Raw genomic sequence first — 24,283 nt, 5'->3', positions numbered from 1 at the left:
CTGCATGCTGGGCCCTTCTGTATGGATGCCAGCATTACATAGAAGAACCATATTTCCAGTTTGCAGCTTTTATGGGTCTTTCAATCACATGCAGTAAGGTACAACAGTCACAGTATGCCAACCTTCCTTTAGTAACAACTATAAAATCCTCATCTTGTAACCCTGCCAAATTGTATCCTGGGACTTGTAGTTCCACACCTTTATATTAACACCAAAGGGATCACCGTGTGGTATAAGCTCAAATGCTGATTAAGCAAACATTTGGTGCCCATTTACCTGCTCACCCATCTATCCCTGACTCTTCAGCCCTTGTCACCAGATTTAGTACAAACCCCACTTGAATAGCCCACATAGGTAAATTAACCACAGTTGCTTATCTGCACATGTGTGGGTCCCAGGATCTGGACTTGACTCCCTTCAAAATGGTTGAATTGCAAAATATCCTTCCTCAGAGGCAAACCTTTTCCTTCCGCTTTAAGCTGTGACTTCCCAGCAGGTTCTTTTCACCACTCCCCTCTGCTTTGATATTCCGCAAGACTGTCAGTTCTCTCTACTCAGACCACCGATCCAGTGCCCTTCTGCTTAGGGTCTCCTTCTCTGGACTTGTCACACAGCTCAGTCTCTCTCAGGATGCTCTTCCATCTCTCGCACCCTCTGCTCTGGGGTTTCCCAGTCTCCAAACACACAGACCTGTTACGCTCCACCCCCTTTTCATAGTTGTCTTTTGAAAGATGCAGTTTCTCTTCCTGGACTGGTAGACGACAATGCCCATCTCATTTCTTACTGATGTAAATGTGATTAGTAGCCCCTGGGTGCTTAAGCCCAACTGCAGCATCACATCATATGTGTATTTTCACAAGGCAGTCAAGTGTATTCTCTTTAAGTAATAAGTATAATGATGAATTATTATTTTTTAAATCATCTTGTTTTGTGCACATTGGCAAAATAACTAGACAGTACATTTTGATCATTGAAATTATGTAAAGCTAGGAAAGATAGAGGATTGAAAAAACAGCCAGAAAATTGCATCTTTGCTAAATGACATTTTTTCTTTTTTTTTTTTCTTTTTAAGATTAACTTCCCAAATGGCAGAACCATGGGAATCCTATGTCTCTACCAAACTGAGAAGTAAAAAAACAAAACAAAAAAACAAAACTCAGACCGGGCCCTATATGTATGTTCTTTCCATGTTTGCGTTGGTTACCTCCAGGTGCTATGGTTTCCTTCCATACTACAAAAACATACAGATTAATTGCCTTCTGGCAAAATTGGGGGGCGTGTTTGTGTGTGTTTGCTTGCTTGCATAGTAAGCAATTTTAGACTGTAAATCCAGTGGGGCGGGGGCTGATGTTAGTGTTTATTCTTTATACAGTGCTGCCTAATATGGTGGTATTATATAAATTAACAATAATAAATAAATAAATAGATTGCTCAATGCAGTTATTTTTCATTTTGCCTCATACTTCGCTTAAATTAATGATGGGACTTCAAGACTGCCTTTATTATGTAGTACTTTTGTGTGTTTAAAGCTCTTTTTGCAGTTGTGTGCCTACAAATATACTTCTGCGCAGAAGGGCAACTGGAAGATGCAAAATGCTTCTTGTTAAATATTAGTATTTACGTTCTATGCCATGTAAGTGCTTGTTCAAAAGTCATGTCATTTTGCAGAGTGGAAATGGATGTGTATCCTCCCATGTAGCCAGGAACCCCAACGTATCCTATCTACCACTTGATTTAATTTCAGTTATTTTGCTATACAACAGTCTCACTTTTGCACTCCTCTGCAAATCTTGATGCACTCTGCTGTTTTGCACAAATAAGGCCATTTGTGCTTAGATATATTGTATTTGTATTTCAAGACTTTGACTGAAAACTTGATGAAAACATTAATTGATCTGATAACTCTATTCATGTTATTGAGATCCCAAAATCAATAAATGGGGTTGCTTTGATGGAATTTTGTGTCCAATGACTTCTAAATGTATTAAAATTGTGATCAAAATTCAGAGAATTAATTGGATGAATTCTGTTATGGAATATCAGACAATGGTATTCAAACCAGTTATTAGACAAGTCTTAGCCTCCCGGGTTGAAATTTTTAAATCCTATATTGATTTAACGAATATGTGGTTTTGGCAAGAAATTGATTTTGTGTGAATATTGATTCGGAACATTAATGCAACTTATTAATATTTTTATCCTTGCTTGTATTGCCATACCAATCTAATTTCACCTGTGCATGTCTTAAGCATTTGGCGATTTTCTATCTTAATTTACATGATACATTGATTCATTGATTAATATTGTTAACATGATTTTGATCAATTGTGTAAATATTAATATGATTTAAAATCATACCTCTATATTCTGAGATTAGCCCTAGAAAATTCAGTTAAATGTAATCCAATTTGGATGTGCCCAAGGAACAGTTCTGCTGGTGAATACATTTTGCATTAGTGAGATGATCACCACACCAACCCTCCAACTCTGGCAATGCAGAAGCCTACTTCCAGCTCAGCACTTAATGCTGCCCTAATTGGCTTGCTAGCTCCTGTCATGTAGAGGTCAACCATCACGTTGTTGCCCAGCATGCTCCTGTCCATTGGGTGCTGCAGATGACCGTCGCTGTGGCTGATGATTGTTGGGCCGCATCTCCTGCCTGGCCTACCTGAGACTAGTGCAGCCCCAGCAATGCTCCTCCTCCACTGGTTCATATGGCAGTCTTATGATCATCTTTGCTGCTGTCTCCGCTCAGGCTTCACCTCTCCTGGTTCTGCACCAGCCCAATTTTCAGGGACTCACGAGACCCTGTGGCTCTGCTTTTTCAGACTTGCCTCTCTAGCGATAGCCTCCTACTCGAGTCTGCTCACTTCCAGTTCATTGTCTCACCTGTTTCCCCTGTGTCTCTGGTACCTCTGGTAGCCCACTCCTCTGGGAACCACTGCCTTCTTGGGACAACTGTGATCTAAGCCTCGAAAAGGAGCCCCTCTGATTCTTCACCATACAGTATTGCTCTCACCCTACTTGCTCTCCGACAGCATCCGGACTAACAAGCTGTTGGCTTTCTCACAGATCCTCTCCATATCAATAGCGGACTTAGTCATCCTCAGTTGACCTTGAATTCCCTTATTACTCCACCATCTAGACCTTTAGTTTCCAGTGACGAAGAAGCAATGGGGGGATAGTCGATTGATGGATATGAAGTTTGCTTAGTGATGGAGAGGGTGGTATAGTAATAATACAGGCCAAATTGAACAGACATAGTACATTGTGCAGACACATCTTAGACAATCAGTAACTAGGTTGGTTTAAATTTTGTTCCGCAGGATGTAAAATCATGTCCCTGAATAACCCATTTGGCAAATGTGTGAAGTCATCAACCAGCCATTAAATTTAGGACAACTTATGCATTCAATTTCCATTGCAGTACACATTTTATTGCCAATCATAATAATGTGATTTTAGAGTAACTTTGTGGTGCTGATCAGTTTAGCTAGATTGGCTCTATTTGTTTTTAGATAATTGGTAACCCATTGAAAAACATGATAGTGCAAAAAAATGTAATGGTCAGGCAGAGCCTATTACAACTTACATTGAAATTGTCTCAAGTCATGCAAAAGTAAACACACAATACATTATGGCATTCTTTTTTGGTATAATAACAGATAAACATAGGAAGCTTTGGTTAATTGCAATTAATGCATAGTAAAATGCTGTTCGCACCCTTTTCTTTTATGTAGGTTATCAGAACAATCACGGAGGCTCCAGCAATAGTCAGCCATCATTTGTCTGTTCCATCTGCCTTGATACTTTTCCTCCATCACTTTTATATCTTGATGAAATCTCTCACTTGTTCCTCACTAAAATCACGAAAAGTACATTAAAATCTGTACAAGTGGCTATGGAAAAAGTGTAACTGTATGCTCACATTAGTACCCACATTTGTAAAGTTTGTGAGCATGTTTTGCACCACCTCTTCATAATGGCCTATTTTGTGGTTACCCAAGAAGATCTTGACAACTTTGCTATAACTGCACCAAGTAGTTTACTGCTTCAAGCCAATTTCTCCATTGTCAAAATTGCTAAGATGATCTTTACACTTGCCAATTTTTCCTACTTACAACACATCAACTTCAATAACTCACTGTTCACTTGCTGCCCAATATATCCCACCCCTTGACAGGTGCCATTGTAATGAGATAACTTAATTTGTTAGTGGTTTTACTGTTGTGTTTGGTCAATGTATAATGATGTGTGTGTATGTATATATATATAGATATGTGTGTGTGTGTATATATTTAGGTATGTGTCTATATGTATATATATGTGTGTGTATATATATATATATGTGTATACACACACATATATATACATGCGTGTATGTGTGTGTATGTATATATATATATATATGTATGTATGTATATGTGTATATATATATGTATATATATATATATATATATATATATATATATATATATATATATACATAATTTTTTTCTCAGCCCACAGTCCCTGACTATTATCCGGCTGCTTGTCGGCATCGGAAGCCCCGCCCACCAGTTCCCACAATCCTTTTGTACTCACATAGCAGTCACACCCATGTCATGCACCTGTATGTCTGCTCTCTTCTCCAGGTACCAGCAGCATCATTAACCCTCGCTGTGCCTTTCCCTGCTGGATAGGGCCTATTGTGCATACCTTTTCCACAATAAATATATATTTATTATGAGAGAGAGCAATACATTTAAAATGACATTCACAAGTAAGGTTTTATATTATTAATTAGCATAAAGACACATATATTATTTAATGCTGATGTTGTATGAATGTCTTTTCCCTTTGCACAATATACATGTCTTCAAAAGGGGTTTCCACTTAAAATTATTTATTACATTTATATTTATTACTTTTTAGCATTCTCTGCTCTGTTTTACAGAGGACAAAAGTGGTAGATTTTACCTCCCTGCAGTTTACTCCACCCTCCTTTTTACTCAGCCTGCAACCATGATTGGGAGTGTCAGTGTATCGGGAGAACCCCAACTCACATACTTAAAGCATTTTGGTGATATTGCAGATTCCTGATCACTGTCCGTACATAAATGAGATCTGTGAGAACACTCTCTCCTGGTGCCTGATTTTTCTTGTAAATGAAAATATAGTAAATAGATATTTACTCAGCTATGATACTATAAAAAAAAAAGTCTCTAGCTGTCTAAATAAAAAAAATAAAAAATTCATTTGGAAAACATGGGAAAAATCTATTCTTGTGTAAACCAATGGAGCACAACAATGTTATAAATTGTGTTGTGACCTGATGTGAAAAATAAGCATTCAAACATTTGTGATACAAAATGGGTTGTTCTGAAGAGCACAGTGACTTCAAGCGCAGTACTGTGATAGGATGCCACCTTTGCAATAAGACAGTTTGTGAAATTTCAACCCTGCTGGATATTCCATGGTCAGCTGTAAGTGATATTATTAGAAAGTGAAAGCATTTAGGAACAACAGCAATTCAGCCACAAAGCGGAAGGTCTCGTAAAATCACAGAGCGGGGTCAATAACTGCTAAGGCCCGTGGTGCGTAAAGGTCGCCAACGCTCTGCTGATTCCATAGCTGAAGCGTTCCAAACTTCTACTGGCATTAATGTAAATATTAAAACTGTGTGGCGGGAACTTAATGGAATGGGCTTCCAAGGCCGAGCAGTTGCCTGGAGAACGTTACCTGCCTGACTGTATTATGCCAACTGTGAAGTTTGGCGGAGGAGGGATAATGGTATGGGGCTGTTTTTCAGGGTTTGGGCTAGGCCCTTTATTTCCAGTGAAGGGCAATCTCAATGCTTTAGCATATCAACTCATTTAGGACAATGCTATGCTTCCAACTTTGTGGCAACAGTTTGGGGAAGGCCCTTTTCTATTCCAACATGACTGTACCCCAATGCACAAAGCAAGGACTACAAAGACATGGTTCAATGAATTTGGTGTGAAAGAACTTGACTGACCCGTACAGGGCCCTGACCTCAACCCCATTGAACACCTTTTGGATGAATTGGAATGGAGATTGCGAGCTAGGCCTTCTCATCCAGCATCAGTGCCTGACCTCATAAATGCTCTACAGAGTGAATGGGCACAAATTCCTACAGAAAAGCTCCAACATCTTATGGAAAGCCTTCCAAGAAGAATGGAAGCTGTTATTGCTGCAAAAGTAGGACCAACTCTATATTAAAGTATATGTATTTGAATACTATGTCATTACAGTCCCTGTTGGTGTAATGATCAAGCGTCCAAATACTTTTGTCCATATAGTGTATCTGGGAGTGAAAGAGCTAGAAGTGTTCATTACTTTCCTATATTGTTTATGTGTTATTCTTTCCTACTAACCAATTACTCTTGCCAAACCTTAACTGCTTAAACCATGCCACAATATAATTAGGCTATAGCTAAGGTCTTGGGGGGGCAGACATTTTATTGTACTTATTTTAGGCTAAGTTTCTCCATGAATCTTGTGTTAAAAATAATGCACAATTTGTATTTGGAGGTGGACATCTTTGTTGATGTGCATCATTTGTAACAAGTGATACATTAGTCGTACAAATATAATAAACATGATCCTTTGCCACCGATTCGTTATTAGAGTGCAATAGAGGTATTTTATGTGTTTCTGTGCATTTTTTTTTTTTTTATAGTTAGATTTTTAGATAGACTAGGGAAATGGAAATATGAGCCGTTCATTTTATAGTATTGTGAAGGTTCATGATATTTGGTTTTGGGAGTATGCCACTTCAAATTGTTTGTATTAATAAAAATAAAAGTACAAAAGGAGAGACTTGTTACTCCCCCTCATCATCTTTATCCAGACTAAGGGAAATCATGATTATCCATGCTTTCCTGTCAATACTTTGTTTCACAGTTTTCCCAATTCTTTGCTATTAGAGAAATGTGATCCATTGGGAAGGTGGCATTGATACACAATTCAGGAGCTGTAGGGAGTCTCCTTGACCTAACTCCTGTGCATTGAAAGAATTTCTGTTTCTTGATGCAGTCAATTACATGTTTTTCTAAGAGCTTCTAAAGCAGCTATTTTGCTGAAATTCTTTAGCACAAAGGTGTTTCCTTCCTTCATAACACCTGCTGTGGAAATGACATAGACTACTTGTATTTTTTAACTACCTAAACACTTGTATCTAATTGCATATATAGTTTAATTGTCCTTTATCCCCTGAATTGGTCAGACACCTTGCTGTGTCGTTCACCATCTGCTTTTTTGCTTTGTATGACTTTGACAGGACATTGATAGCACTCCGCTCTACTTTCAAGTTTTATTATCTTCAGTTCATAAATTAATTGGCAATATTTTACCAGTCTGAAAAAAAGTATAATTTTTTTCTGTGCATAGTATTAATTACATTATATATTTTGTTATTAAAAATGAAAACACATTTAATGTTCTTTACTTGTAAATTTGATTAAAATAAAGTTTTTTTTTATATATTTTCATTAACAATGAAAATATTAAGTATTTTTTATTATACACTTTAGGTACATGCTGGGTTAAAAGGATGACACAAGAACGTTCAAGCAAAGCAAAGGAATTTTGTCTTCTTATAATTCTTGAATGCCACCTGCTGGCCTATGTTCACTATAACCATGTATGAACTGAATGGTTTGCTGTTTCTAAATATTTTTGGGGCATTCAGTTCTATATGTCTTAGTTTGCACATAAAAGTTAAAAATAAAATATGAAAATAAAAGTACATTGTTTTGCTAGTATATGTTCATAAGTACAGAGTTTTTTTTTTGTTTTTTTTTTCCACTTTACAGTTTTGGAAAAAGAAGAGAAGAGGATTTGAAAATATATTTATTTACATTATATATAAACTCTTGAAAATAAAAGTTATAATGGTATAATTAGAGTCTCATTTTGTAACTCAGCCGTATGTATTTATTTTGTTTATATGTATGAATAAGTGCTAAACTTTAAACAAATAAAATGGAGATAATATATATTTTTTTGTGTATTTTTTTCAAGAATAGTTTTTATTAAAGTTTTTAATTACAGGGTGCAGAAAATAAACAGTAAAGTGTAGGGGAATGGGTGGGAAGGAGAGGGTAATAAGGGAGGGGAAAAGGGCAGTACATATAGATACAAACAGAAGTTGCGAATCACAGTAATAATATAAATATTTTAAAGCTATATTTTCTAATTTGGCATGTATGGATATATAGGTATGTAAGGCCAGCAAGTCTGGAATTTGAACATTAAAAGCGGTGTCTGATTAAGTAGAGCTACAGCGTCCATCACTTGCTGCCCGTAATTGTCAGTCATTTTGATTTCATTGTCTACCTAATATAATAGATTGTGAGCATTTTGTATTGTCATAAACTGTTGGTCGCGTCACCGGTACAGCTCTGTAACTTTATCCTCGGTGACACCCAGAACAAATAAACCTGCTTCTGAGCTTTTCGTAAAGAACAGATGACACCATCAAAGATGATCAGTGCAGATTTTGTTGTCTTCCCAAACCACTTAGAATGATCAGACAATTAAATTTTCAACACATCTTTTAATCATAGCTGTATTGCAATACCTGTAACCTGCAGGTTAGGTTTCCTGCAGTTTCATACTCATAAGTGGTTCAGTTTTTTTCCCCTCTGTCAGCCTTCATGTTGTGAAACATTAATTTCCATCTTATGTGATCAAGTAAATTTATTAGCAGCAGTGAGATCAGTGTAATTTTCAATAAATGGTGACTCGCTGATTTATATCTAAAGATCCATACAGCAGTAAACAATACCATTTACATTTAATTAGTTTTATTGAACCAGAAGCCATTTTATCTGTAATGAACCACATGTTATGATTAAGGATGTATTTTAATGATCTTTAAGTTGGGTGAACAAATGTTGCCCTTGACCTAATGGAGGAGGTTTCCCTGTCTTATTGATAACCTCCCAGTCATTTCTGTATTATTATACTGACGTCTAAAGAAAAACATACCCATTATCATGTCGTCTCCTAGTCATTTTGTGACTAATGCAGATGAATAAAATCCATCTCCCTGAGACCAGTTTTGCATATGTCACTCTGAAAGCCACTATAGCTGAGAGTCAGGACTATGCAGACCATACTAATATTACAAAACTAAGCTGCCATGTCAGTTTATCTTTATACTGCAATATTGGAGAACTTCTTTGATCTGAAACATGAATTTTAATAGTGAGTGTTAAACAGCAAGTTACTCTATGAACGTAAAGAAATGTGTATGAAGTATACATATTTACCAGTTTTTCCTATTTTAATTTTTATGATGAGTCCCTGTAATTTGTATTTCCCTTACAAATAACTCTTCCTCTGCATCTCACCCCTTCATCCTTTTTTATTTACCAATTGCACAGTAGCACATTCCTTGTTGTGAATGCTGGATGCAGTTTTCAATATTAGATCCTATTCTGGGGTTGATATTCATTGATTTTTTTGCTTGGACCTGATAAGGGTGCAAGCAAAAATGAGCGATGTTATCATTCCCGTAATTGAGGTTTTTATGCATGTAAAGATAATGCGCTAGACTACTACGGAACCTCGCAGCTAATTGAATGGGGGTAAGTTGCTATCAGGTTTGCACATGGTTTGGAAGTGATATTTGCCCATTCTTTCTTCCTGATTGCTTCAGGTTGTTTGGATGACGCTTGTGGACAGCAATTTTCAAATAGTGCCACAGATTCTAAGCTCCACTGTGCAAGGACTGATGTGATTGATTAAATATTTTCTGTAAAGTGCTTTGAAATATACATGCCTAATAGTAAATAAAATAATGTCCTGTTACAAAGCTTTTTTTTAGTTTAAATTATGTCATAATGCAAGGACTTTTGCTTATTGTTTGTGAATACTACATAATTCTTTTCAACTTATATTTTAGGTTTAATATTTGAATTAGTAGGTGCTTTTGTTAAATGAAAGTGTCCTGGTAACTTTTTTGTACTGCAAACATAGCTCAAGTTACTCAGCTTTGTGTCCATAACATTTTTAAATTGAAGAAGGAGAACTTGTTCAGAAAGGCATAAGATTTTTATTTCCTCATCCTCAAATGCTGATTAAAATATCTTGAGATCTGTTAATATCTGGAATCTTTGATATGTATTTTTTTCAGTAGAGCTATAAGCTATATTTTCCTTTCAAGTAATAAAATAAAAATGTAGGCCTGGAAAAATCTATTAAGAGTTGTCCTTGTTTGATGTCAAGTATTTTAATATTGTTAATGCATCTTGCTCACACAAGAATTGAAAAGAAAAGGGCAACTTGCAGTTACACTTTTGTAGTTAAAATAGGCAACAAACCTGGAGATTTGTACGTGATCGATCAATAAACCTGACAACTGTGAAAAAGATAAAATTGTTCCAAGACAACTTGACTAAGTCAGAAAGTAATTTCCTGACAGAAACCTACCTGTAATTCTGTACCTTTCTCAATGCTCTGCTGAGTGTCTCTGGAATGTCAGGAGACTAATCTTACAAATATCCTTTTTGATGGAAAAATTAGCAGCCATGAGCCTTGGATTTAGGTACACTTATTTGTAGTGCTTGTCCAATTATTTATATTATTTAATACATGTGTCTACTAACATTTTACATGCCCAAGCTGCAATTGTAGGAATGATAATTATTTAGAAACAAAAATGGGATTCTGCTAAAGAAAGCCTGAAATGAAAAAGCCTAACTACAGGCAATTTTGGCACCAGCTTTATTTTGCTATACAAATGTCTATTGTACCAAACTGTTAGCTATTGAGTTCTTTCCACTTTGGGCTCCATTGGTACTAAATGTTTCTCTAGTTGCTGACAGTAGGTCTTGCATAGTAGCCTCAGAAATGCAATGTCCCCATACTTTTGTGTGATCTTTTTTGTTTTTGTTTTAGCAACTTACATACTATTTGTACTATAGTTGTGTTCTCTTCCTTAAAACCTTTATTTTTTAACATGTTACAAACTGAATAAAATGTTATCAGCATGTATGTTGAAATACTAGAATTTACTGTAACCAAATAAATTAAATTAATAGTGTTACATCAGCAGGTGAAAATGATGTCCGATTGTTTCCTCCCTTAAATTGCAATCAGCGGTTTTAGTGTGTTAAGTTGATGTTTAATTTTTGTGTGAACTGTTTAGGTAAAATGCTTTATAAAAAATAGGCTGGAGTCCGGACAACTGTTTTTATTGCATGTGTGTGGTATTGGATTCTGTTCTACCCCCTATTCCGAGAGACTCTTTATTTTTCTGTTCACAATAAAGCACATAATAGGCTGGATTATCTAAATTGTAGGTGATAACAGATGGGGAAGAAGTGAATGATGAAGATATAGGACACCCACATGTGTATTAGTTTCATATGAATTATTTCTCATGGTCTTGATGAAAACTAAATAGGAAGGACAAGAATGTGATGAATGGCCAGCGTGTGAAAGATTACAACAAATGGCAAACAGTTTAAGATGTGAACAGATACAGAAAAAGGCCTATCGTGCCCTATACCATACTAAATAATGTGTCATTTATAATTTAGAGATGTGTAGATTTGTCATCTATGCAGTTGATGCTGTTAATTAACCTGATTCTAATGCAGCACGAGGGTTCCTCTCCTTTAATATGGATGTTGTGCCCTTCACAAGAGTGGGATACCTTCCTGTCATCAAAAAGGCACAATGCTGCAGATTTAATCATGAAAAGTTTATTGTGAAATTGTAATTTAAAAAAACTAGTGTTCAGTGTCATTTTAATCCTGCATAGGGCTAGAGGAGAAGTTTCTTTACTACCTACCCATTTTTATTTTAAAGAGTATGCAGATAGTGGACAGAAAATTTAAATGCTATCATAATGACTTAATAGGATGTTGGCCCACTCCACTGCTTGAAATAAGCACTAAGGGCTGTAGTGTACTTGGCAACACAGGTGCTCAGTTTGTTGAGAACATGTTGAAATATATTCCATCTGACCACATCACTATCCTCCACAGCTCAGTATTCCATTCCCTGTGTTCTTTGTATCACATACTGGCATTGCCAGGTGTGAAGAGAGGTTTATTTCCTGCAACCTGCCTATAACATCGTCGTTGGACCAATTTTTCTTAAGCTGCCTGCTCCCATCACAGGTTGGTGGTGATAGCAGTCGCTGCATTCATAAGACAATTTAGTGTAATTACTATGAGCAGTCCTCTATTATTGTTCTACTTTGTGCTGCTGCCTGGATGCTGTCTTGACCTCCCATTAATTACCAAGCTTGTTTCCTCACTGTTTTGGCTCAAATCTTGACTTATTGCTGTTGTCTCAAGTGTGTCCCTTGTCGGCTGTTGCCAGGTTGGGCAAGCCTTGTGGCCACATCCTTTGAATATTTTGCAGAAAAGCCCGTTGCCTCATTGTAGGAATCGGGAAGACCAGACACTCATTAGACTCCATACCCCCAGGTGAGCCACAGCCAACTACTATTCACAAAGTTGGTCTACTACTTACGCCTGTTAAAACCACACTGTAAATTAAATGCAATGTTGCTGGAATTGGTGAAAGCCAAGAGGTCCTTTAAAGTACACATATGATTTTATATAGATCTCACAAATATCCAGTATATGGACATAAATAACCTGCCAGAAGTTATATAAATTACCTAATTGAGGCCTTTAACAAATTCCTATTTAGCCATTGGACATGTTAACCTAACTTACATTAGACTGTTTAAAGTGAATGACCATGGGTTAGTACAATTTTGTGATATAAGTGACTTAGCACCAGTTTATTAAATTATTTGTATTAATTTATTAATGGTTTTAACGAGAATACCAGGTTAACTTCCCCCTCCATTAACTAGTAGAATTATTGGGTTTACACCCATGAGAGGTTCATCACATTGATGCGGCCCATTTTTGCAATTTTAAACATTGCTGAGATTGAGACAGGTTGTCAAAAAAATAATTGCTTGGACAAGAGCACAGTTTTTACTATCAGCTTTCCTTAACAACATTCTTCAATATTAGGTTAAAAATTCTGTGCAAGTGGTGCCATCATGAAGACATTAAGATGAGTAATTTTAAATGGTGGCGTTCCATAGGAGGAAAACCTGAGTTCAAATAGTTAGGGAGAAGTATGATGCAGGATTACCTACATGTAAACTAGTTTACACAGTTGTTACTGTTACGAGAGGTTAGGTCGCTAGTTGTCTCTAGTTTGAATGCTGAGAAGTCACCTTTTTGTTTTTAGACGTTTTTACATAATATGTCCTTGATTTTTAACGGTGGTGTCTGCCCACAATCACATCTTAATAAATACAGTAGTATTCATTGTCCATAGATTGTAAGCTTGCGAGCAGGGCCTTCTCACCTCTCTGTCTGTTTTACCCAGTTTGTTTATTAGTTTACTGTGTTGGTCCCCAATTGTAAAGCGCTACGGAATATGTTGACCATATTTGCCAACTCTCCCGGAATGTCCGGGTCGGTTTCACGGACTCCCGGTAGAGCTGGCAAATCTCTTGCATCCCGCAATTGCCGAAATTGGGTCATTTTGGCCCCGCCCCGCTGCAAAACGGCATATTTGTCGCAAGGGGTGGGGCCAAAATGCCGAAATTGGCCGCCCCCTCCCACCCTCTAGACAAACCCCTCTCCCGGATACGATTTGCCAAATGTAGGCAAGTATGATGTTGACGCTATATAAATGATGCTGATGATTGTCATGTCCACATTTCTAATATTGTGTTTCTAGTATGACCTCATATTTTGAAGTTACTGCTTGATCACATGATCACACTCACATCATCCACAGCTAAGGTTCAGTGAGTTTTCTATATTCAGGCGTGCTGTACCCATGAAAAACATCATTCTTTAAACCTCTGTTGAGGGTTATATGATCAAGAACTAACAGAGAACTAAATTTATATTTATGTATTGATGTTAGTAATTAACACTTTCATGACCCTGTCCAACATTGAGTATTTTATATTAAAATAAATTTCCTCTTAAGTGTTACTTATCATTGGTGAGCTGGCAATCAATATTTCACCAAGAGATCATGACCTTTTCCAAGTAAATTTCTTTTTGTTTTTAACAAGCCATGACATTCATATTACTCAGGTTTTCTAAAGTTTCCCTTAGGAATAAATCTGTTTTCCAGTATCAAATATAAAGTTATCCATAACATGGTGTTTGGTAATACCCTTGCTCTGTCTGTGTTATTTTGTGCCGGGAAAAAAAATATGAAGATTTTGTTTCGTGAACAAAGAAAGAAAATCAATAGTGTCATATTTAGAAATGAACAAGCTGTTTTGGTCATGCCTTCTATGACATACCCTTATTTAGTGATCAAGCTGCATTGTTTATTAATTGCAGCTATTCTCTATTGCAGGATCTCTTTTCAATCAATGCTTATGTTTATGCTCAGAAGCCACAACTGGATATTCACAGTTTTGAAGGTAACTTTACACGGGTAAGTAAATGCTTTCTCTAATTTTTCATATCCACACAATATGCCCTTGAGACAATATTGCATTGACTGCTAAGCAAGGGAGGGGTGGGCATCTCAAAGCAATATGTGCTGCACCTGCGTTTGATCCAGCACCTTGGAAACTAATACATATTTTGTCATTATGTCTGTCACAAATTGTTTGCCTGTTACCTGATGTAATAGGATCACCTGTAATAATTATATACGCGGGGTGGTTAGCCCATAGCTCTAGTACAGTCGCATTATTACTTTGGATAGTTTTGGAAACCATTCCTTGTCAGCTTTTACATTACAGCAAATTATTGGCTACCACATAAGACTTCCAGAGACTGATCCATGCAAAGACTGTAGTACAACAGAAGAATATGTAGACTTGGTTTCGTATTGTTGAATTTATTAAGCATCAAGTACACCAGTAACAGTTCAGCGAATCCCAGCACTCATACTTACAATTGTAGTATTTATTATTTATTGTCTTATTGTGCACAATGATTAATTATAATGAAACTTACAGTTTCAAACAATGTCAATTGGGCCGTGAAGTTAGGCGTTAATGTTGCTACATGTGTAATAAATCAATTGATGTTTGAAACTGCAGCTTTTAGAAATTGACATTCACTGCAGAATCAAATACGTTAAAGAATGTAAATGATGTTGTATAAACTGATACTAAACATAGTTACAGGAGAAAGTCAAGCATGGCACAAGGAGTAAAATATGCTTAAATGGACACCAGAGGCCAAATGCTTTTGACATGCGTTTGTTAAGAACAACATCGGAGGTCCTTCCATTGCTTAAGTGCATTTAATGGAACAGGAAGAGTTCTAAACATCACAACACAAATGCAACACACTGAAGAGCAAGTAAAAACGCCAGTGGGTGTGTTGACATTGGATATAATGGGTTCCATTGTCAGTCCTGTTTACATGTATTGTACTATTGTTAATAGCGATAGTAAATGCATATAATTTAAAGCTAGTGTGTTTTAGGCCTAGGGGAAAGGCCTATGGAGACAACTATACAGGAAGCATCACATCTAGTTCACCAGTGAACTAGATGTTTTACAGCAATATGTTTTACACATGTGTTACTTGTCAATGCATGTAATGTTTTCTGTTGTGCATACAATGAAATCAGTAATGTTTTATAGAAGATATCCACTGTGCATAATGTGTTACGCAGTCAGGGGTTTGCTCCAGGCAGTTGTTTTCTATAGGGCTCCACCAGAACCAGCACGTTCATTCTGCTTTCCGCTTTAAAATGGCAACATAGTGGTTTTGTGAACAGGTGGGCCAATCACAAGCGACAGCGTCTTTACTGCGATTGTGACTGTTCTGCTCTCAGCATGATATTGGGAAAAAAATAGAGGTGCCCCAGGAAAAACTGCTGTAATGAGCACAGCCTTCAGGGCTCCAACTAGACTAAGGAGAAGCTTGGTTAGATTTACCTGATTACATGGTAGTGCAGTTTTTATCTACTTCACATTTTTATATTCATATGTATTTACTTATGCAGCAGGCTTTGTTGTAGCATTTGTCACTAATCGGATAGATCAGTGTCACACCTTTTCTATAAGAACAATGAATATAGCCTGTGATATGCTGTGGAGTGCAAGCTAATGTGCGACCATAGAATGACCATGCTTCTATTTGTGTGTGCTTTGTTTATATACGCAGACACGCACATTTATTTTTTCTTTATTTCAACTTTAGTTTTTATTTACTTCGCACTTACTTGCCATATTGGTTGATTCCATAATAGAAAAAAGTGGAAATTGCTCACTGATACTCATTTGAAGAAAAGAGGAGTCATGACCTTCTGGGGTTTTCTGGTTCATAGCTTTCCATACGTATTCATGATGGTTGCAGCAGGTCTCCAATGCTAGTAAACATTCCAAGGAAATGCCGCTCTAAATAAACTCAACATTATTTTACAGCCCCCTCTTGGTTTACTGGTACTTGTCCCTAGTCCATTCCAAGGTGTTGCCTTCTTTTTTTTATACCAAAGTAAGGGGATGGCCATGCTAGTTGTATTTTGGATATAACAAAAATATGTTAAATTTAAGCAGAACCAGTGTATAACAATATATTATAATTTTCAAAGTGTATCAGAGAAATAAAGCAGGTCTTTAGTTGATTTAAAAACAATCATTTGTATCCTTAGGGCATTTCTCCATCTATTCTAACGGTTTCATCAAAAGGGATTTTCCAACTAACACACAGTTGGTTACTTAAGACCAAAATCTCCAATCAAGTTGGAATCTTCATTAGTTCACACCTGTAGTTTAATGGAAACAGGTTTTGTTGTTTGTGGATGTGGTGCTGAAAGCTTGTGTTATTTGGAATCAGTTGTGTACCACACACTGGTTTCTACTTATGGAAAGTTTAAATAATAAAACTTTTTATCTCTGCAAAAATGTTCATAATAACATTATATATAATTGATATTAATATTGATCTGACATGTAACTAACCAATATACTGACAGAGGATATACCGATAAAACAGAATTAAAGGAAAGAAAATCCTAATGTATCAAAAAAACACATCAATAGAGTGTTAAATACGTAGGCCCCAATCGTACCCACTATGAAGTAGGCAGGATGCGGAAGAATTAGCTCCTCTCCTAGGTCTCTGGGTGACCTACCCGATCATTCTGGGAGAATGGGCCTCTATGGTTATAATATGTGTGTCTGTTCCCTTCCGGAATGTTTTTTCTTCATGATTCTTGTTGTCCGCCCATCTATTCCCTGGTGCTGTACTGTTCCTGCATACAGTTAGTCTATCTTCTGCCCCCTCTCTGTTTCTGATTTTTAGTTAATCTGCTGATTTCATCTGTGCTTGCAGCAAGTCCCTTTTACTGTTTGTTCCTATTATCATTGTTACTATTATTATCCTTTATTTACATCGAAACATATTATGTAGTGCCATACTATTGGCAGGCTTATCAGTCCCTGTGCCAGTGGAGCTTACATCCTAATTTTCCTGCTGCAGAGACACAACATACATTAAAGGCTAATTTTAGTCACATGCCAGTTCTAACCTACCAGTATGTCTATTGACTACTCAATTCTATTCCTGTGAGTTATGAGACATCCATGTTATTCCTATGTTGTCCTGTTTGAGGGGTTCAGCTCTTATCAATCATTGATCATTATACAAATGATCAATGAGGATGTTTTTATATTGTGTTTTTTTTTTGTTTGCTTGATTTTTTAAATTGGCAGAGGCAAGAAGATTGAAAAGCTCACGCGCCAAAAAGAAAAAGGAATATACTGTTGTATTGCACATTAGTAAGTATAGTTTGGGGCTTTATTGGTTATCAGAATTGATCTGTGTAATCAAGAAATCTTCAATTGTATTGATAAAGTCCCTTCTAAACTTAAGTGGTTCTCATAATTTCAGTCTCTGCTCTATAAGGTGATTTACAAGCACAAACAAGAATTTAGCATAGCAGCCAGCTTATTTCCTTATATTGCTTATGTATTAAATGCAGAGTCAGACTCCCAAACCAGAGCCCCACAAAAACAAACACCTAGTTATCCTAACATCATATTGCAAGTTTCAAGCATATATATTTTTAGCAAATATGCTGCAGTATGACTTCTACACAGCTTTAATCAAACCATGATATTGACAGATGTGCTCGTACATGAATATTTGTTTACTAATCAAAGACAACTTTGTGAATGAAAGTGCTTGATGGTAAAGTTTGGTTTCTAGTCGATATCAATAGAGTTCATTGTGTATAATATAGACTGACTACCAGAAGAATTTGTTCCACTAGAAGGGGAAAGATTTCCTTGTAAGTTTATTACCAATATGTCCATTTCAGCAAGCACAAGATAGTATTAAACTTTTGCCATGCTTACTTTCATAACAATGACAATAAAGGCAGTGATATCATTCCACAAGCTTAGAATACAAACCTTAGAATATTCTGTCAAAATGAGAAACAATGACTAATGTTTGCTCTACATTTGCCAAACTTTGGAAAATAGTTTATCTTCACTTAACCCTTAGGCCTCAAAATATAAAGGTAATGCATGACCTATCCAAAATGCAAAATCAATTTTCTCCATACTTACCTATTCTCCTGGAATGTCTGGGAGACCTCCAAACTCCTTGAAGCACATGCCAACTGCCTGCATCCTGCCCACTTAATTTTGACCTTGCTACCGTAGATTCCATTTGACAAGACCTACACTTAAGGAAAAGCTGATATGTAGTAGTATAGCTCTGCAGACTATGTTACTGCCACATAATCTCTTCACTCTACAGCATTTTAATACATTACAACATATTTGAGGCACAGACTATATGAATTATGCCTGTATCATCATCTATAGCACTTTGCCAAATTTCCCTAAAATGTTTATTGGGGAAAATGGAAGATTGTGTTCCAGAAAATGTTAGTAATAATTTTCTCTTAAAGCCATGAGGTCCTCCACTATCCTTTTGTGTGGCATTACAAACAGCCTATATAGTTGTATACGTGTAAAGTAGTGATTTTATGCTATTAACCATATAATTACGCTGTTGTTACATCAGACCAGTCGACATCTTGACTGGTCATCCCCGCCTTGTGCTGAACAGCATGGGCTGTTCACATTATCACAGGGGAGAACCCATGCTGCAGGTTTCCCTGTTAAAGTGTCACCAACCCAGCTTATGATTGTCTAGTGCTGGTAGTGGCTTTTGCGAGGGGTGGGTGGGTCAATGCTGTTTGCCTTCCCGATATTGCCACTACCAGCTTAAGCTATAAGCACTGGTGTTTGGATCACTTGTTTTGGGGATCATTATCAAGAACACAGATCTTTTCACCGGTCCTCAGGCCCCCGTAAAAGATACGCCTACTGACAGGCGTATCTGTATGTCACTGCAGGTCTTCATCAATCACATTTGCATGAAAATGCCCAGACTATACTCAGCTTACATTAGACCACCAATTTCCTCACCCATTCCATTTATTTAGTCGTAAGATACACGAAAGTCTGCATGCAATATGCTTGCATTCTTTTTGTGGGCACACAGTGCGCATTTGCTTAATTTGTGCTACGCAAACTACATCAACCATCAAGCCCTATGTATCTGCCAATGAATGCATTTATTTTTTGTAATTTGCTTCCTCCTCTCCCAAGAAAGCTGTTACAATAACAGCTATGAACTAACCTTGCATTGTTTCTTTCACGAGCTACAGCCCTGACACTTCAATCCAGAAGCTGGATCCCATTTAATAAGTTATTTTTTTTTCTCCCACCTTCTTTAATGCACATTACAAATGTAATTAAATTGAAGTTTACTAATTTTAATACAAGAGGTTATTAAAAGTTCTTCCATTATTATTCCTTAAATTATGTGCAAATAAACCATCTACCATTAATATATTTATACGTCAATATATTCATTATTGATCATTAACGGACTTATTTAGTGACTGCATAACTCCAGGCTTTTAGAACCAGCAATGAAGGTCAGAATTTTAAAAATATTGTAAGGGTGATGAGGAATGCAGAGTTTAGTGTTTTTAATAATTTATTGTACTTTTGTGTCACTGTGAGAGAGACATTTAAATGACCAAATATGTTAATAATTTGGTTTCTCATAAAATGAGTCCCGTAAATGGCTCATGATATTTTGCACCAATCACGGACATACATATATATATATATATATATATATATATATATATATATATATATATATATATATAAACAAAAACAGACATAGATCCTCTGCACTCACCATGTACAGACTGGGGTGCAAGTGGGGGTTGCCCACATTGTATAGACAAGAAAACAGGGATACTCTGCACTCTCCAAACACATAATTAATGCTGTACCAAGTACTGTTCTATATTAAAAACAGGGAATGTTAGTTCCACATATTGCAATATATGTTAAGCTGACCAACCCACGCCACTCCCTATTTTCTTGTCTATACAATGTGGGCAACCCCCTCTTGCACCCCAGTCTGTACATGGTGAGTGCAGAGGATCTATGTCTGTTTTTGTTTATACAATGTAAGTCCCATGACTCTTGCACCCCATTCTTTACATTAATTAATTCCAACTTGTGTCAGTTGAGTCCCAGGTCTCCCATGGCTGCTAGTGCTTGGGAAAGACTTGCCTTTAAAAGCTGTGTGCAGGTAAGCCTTAAGCCCAGATAAAAAAGCATAGCATTTGATCATGTTAGGACTGACCAGAATGGGAAGACTTTGGCGTGAGTTGGTCAGCTTAACATATATTGCAATATGTTGAACTAACATTCCCTGTTTTTAATATAGAACAGTACTTGGTACAGCATTAATTATGTGTTTGGAGAGTGCAGAGTATCCCTGTTTTCATATATATATATATATATATATATATATATATATATATATATATATATATATATATATATATATATATGATGCTTAAATATACAATATTACTTCCCTGTGAAACTATTGGGTATATTATTGCCTGGTACACTTGGCTACTTTGTCTGCTTTTCTTCATATTGCAGTGTTCCTGTTAAAACTAAGTATTTCAATGTTTTCACTTCTTTTAGAAAATGGATGATACGAAGGAGTTAAACTTGCATGGTTACATTTTAAAGATGAAACCCAGAAAATTAAATTGATCTGTGGTCAAATGGGATTTGACACAAGTAAAATGGTATCATATATTGATGTTTGAACAATCCACTTATCTCTGAAAGATAATCTTAGAATTTGCTAAAAGAGCACTCTTTCCTCTTCCTCATGTTACTGGATATTCCTGCAAATTGAACAGAAACTCAGAATTTTCTCTTAAAATGGATCGCGTTAAGGGCCAGGTGGTGGCTATTCTCCTCCTCCTATGTGCCAAATGCTATAAGTAGATTTCTTATTTTCATGTACTATGAAGTGCATATTTGCAATATTTATTTTTACATGGACATAGTGTAGCATTATAATTCATGCAAATATTTTTGTTTTTAACAAAGAATATCATTGCCAAGTTAACAAGTGTGTCTTGGTGGAATCCACTCTTTAAACAAACCAACCAGAGTTTTAATAGTCTGTGGCATGCAGGGTTAACTTTACAATCCAATTTACATATACAATATTGACATTACTATAAAGTGAGCAGCAGCGCCATATAGCATCTAGTAATTTTATCATGCGTTTCAGGTTTTAAATTAGGCTGAATTGACTTTTTGTATTATGTACAAAGTTCCTGAAAACAAAGAAAAAACTATTGCATGCAGAAGACATGTATATAAATATATAATGTGCGTATTTTGTTTTTATATGAACATTATTTGGCTTTTGCAAGAATATACTATTTCAATGGAACATCACAAGTCAACTATGTTTTTAAAGCTCTCAAATTTTGAAGCTGATTGCAGGGACAACCAACTGGTTTTCAAAATCTTTTTGTCCATTTTCCATTTTTAGTATCCATTTTGTGGAGATCTTGCACTTGGGACCCTCTTCCTCTGTACTGTGATACTGTAGCTCTGATGCAATCAGCCCTCTCCAAGGAAGGCCCAATCTCCAGAGTAGGCCGTAGCATGTTAGGTCCACCCCTGCTACATCATAACACTGCTTAAACTAGGAAAAGCATTTGCTGAAGGGTTCCCCAGAAACAAGTCCCTCTAAGACTGCTGAACAGGGGCAAGTCCATCTTATGATAATAAAAAAAAATATGTCATGGTCCTTTAAGGCTGCTTATTATATCTCTGTGACTGTTTTGTCACTACTGTAGTTCTGTCAATATAGGTATCTTAATGTCAAAATATAAGAATGTCAGGTTACAGATGTACAGTCAGAAAAATACAGATTGTCCTAGGATAATCAGGTCAATGGTTATCTTTAGATATGTCATACTCAGAATTTGTATCTTGATTTTTGTTTGTTGTTGCTAGATTCAGTTGCTATACTAGTAATTTTTTTAAAAAATATGGTCCTGCCACTGTTGCTTTAGATATACCCAGATTTTCCTGTGCTAGGGTAGTGCCGCAAGGGTGCTTTGTCTAATCATTTTTTTTTTGTTTTGGCGCATTTTATCTGTAGATATGCTGTTGTCTTGAAATTAATGTGTTTTGCTTAGAGGGTGTCGCACAAAACAGATTTCCTGGACTGTCAGCTGTTGAAGTTACACTAAACAAAAAAAAATAAAATTGTAATACGGTAGACGAGATTGTGCTGGTTTTATCTTCCTCGGTATTATTGCTATTTAATCTGTAAAGGACTGAAAAATTGCTTTCTGCTCATTGCTATTTTTATATGAGTCATTCCATAACAGATCACCCCAAAAAAATGAAATGTCCCCCACCCATCTCAGATATGTTTGAAATTTTTTTTAGTTAAGAGAGGATGTCAAAACAACAATTTCTGCCAAATATCTCAACTGTCTGACAATTGGTTGATTAAATATTGATTTTTCAATTTATTAAATAATGTACTAGTTGCAGCTTCTTTATCCAGTTTTGTGAAGTATCACAGGTGTTTGTTAAGGAATCACCACAAAATTTGGACCCCTAAGGTAACTCCTCCTCCCGAACCCAAAAATCCAAACCAAATTACTTTATCTGCTTCATGTTTTGTGCTATGGCAAACACACACGTTTTTCGAATAGAATTGAAAACGCTAGGTTCAATCAACATTAGGGATTTTTTTTTTTTTTTTTTTTTTTTTTGGGGGGGGTGGGTTAAAAAGGTATAAATTACTACCACAAAAAAAAATCAGCAGGGTACTCTGCTAAATTTTCGAACAAATCTGAGTTGGGTGTTGGGCACCCCTGGTTGAACTGACATGGAATAACCCATATGAATGTTTGTATATCAATTCATTGACTGGCAACTGCTCTTCTGCAGAGTATCTTTCATATGAATCAATATAAGTTAAGTTGTTATCATTTTCATATATTTGAATGATATTCTCAAATTAGCCAGTCTTGTCACTCAGCCTAATCTCTTAGAAACAGGACACATTTCATGTGAATGTTCAGGACAAACAGCTGGATCCCACAGAGACCTGTCACTGCAGTCAGCAAATAACCAAACATGCAGGCCTACCATGCTCAGCTGCTGAATGATTTTCCCATTGTGCCTCACAACAATGAGCTCCATTTTTCATTGAATCATTTTTGAGCACTATGTTTATATTGGTGCTATGCAGAGCAGAATCAGTTTGTAGCCATGGAGTCGCTGTTTGGAGTCCTTTGATGTCTAGAGATGTCTGAAGGGGCGTGCTGCCTGCGGTGAGGGCTGCCAAGAGCAATTCAGGGCCCCGGTACAACAACTTCATGGGGCCCCCCGTCATAGTTCAGAATGTCAACAAAATGAGCAAAAGTGTTCTTACGATTGTGGCCGTGGCTATGCAATGTTGGGGCGTGGCTAATAGGTGAAAATCGCTAGGCCACCCTTCTACAGAAAAAAAACCTGCTTTGTTGTGTATACCATTGCCACAAGGGTGCACTGACCGCTCGCCGGAGCGTGACATATGTCCCAGCACTCCTGACTTTCAGGGCATCTAGCACCATAGTGTAGTATAGAAATAATGCAGCGTGTACAGAAACAGTTCACAGTCTTGGCCTGCACCTTACATTGGGCAGAACACTCACCAAAAATTGGGATTGTCCCACAAGAATCTCCTACCTGTTCTTCTCACTTTCACCACCTGTGGTTGCAGGTTTCTTTATTTTTGGCTTCTTTGGATCCTGGAATGTTGGGGGCCCTATTTGGGAAAATAAAAATAGGTACATTTAGAAAATTACAACCAGCCCCGGCATTAAATCAATAGCATCCACGAGAAATAATTAGGCCTTCCTCCAGCCCCAA

General features: G+C 36.6%; 1 protein-coding gene across 2 annotated transcripts in view; it reads left to right on the top strand.

Moving 5' to 3' along the window:
* Positions 1-24,283, top strand: part of LOC142158866 (putative phospholipid-transporting ATPase IIB) — a 272,638-nt gene that overhangs the window by 105,410 nt on the left and 142,945 nt on the right. For both annotated transcript variants that reach the window (XM_075213200.1, XM_075213199.1), the window contains exon 9: positions 14,374-14,454. In XM_075213200.1, the coding sequence (XP_075069301.1) occupies positions 14,374-14,454 (81 nt within the window). The remainder of the gene's footprint in view (positions 1-14,373; positions 14,455-24,283) is intronic.

This window comes from Mixophyes fleayi, chromosome 5 (assembly GCF_038048845.1).
Source record: "Mixophyes fleayi isolate aMixFle1 chromosome 5, aMixFle1.hap1, whole genome shotgun sequence".
Lineage (NCBI taxonomy): Eukaryota > Metazoa > Chordata > Amphibia > Anura > Limnodynastidae > Mixophyes > Mixophyes fleayi.
The sequence above is the reverse complement of the archived record's forward strand: the minus strand, read 5'-3'. Positions and strand labels throughout refer to the sequence as shown.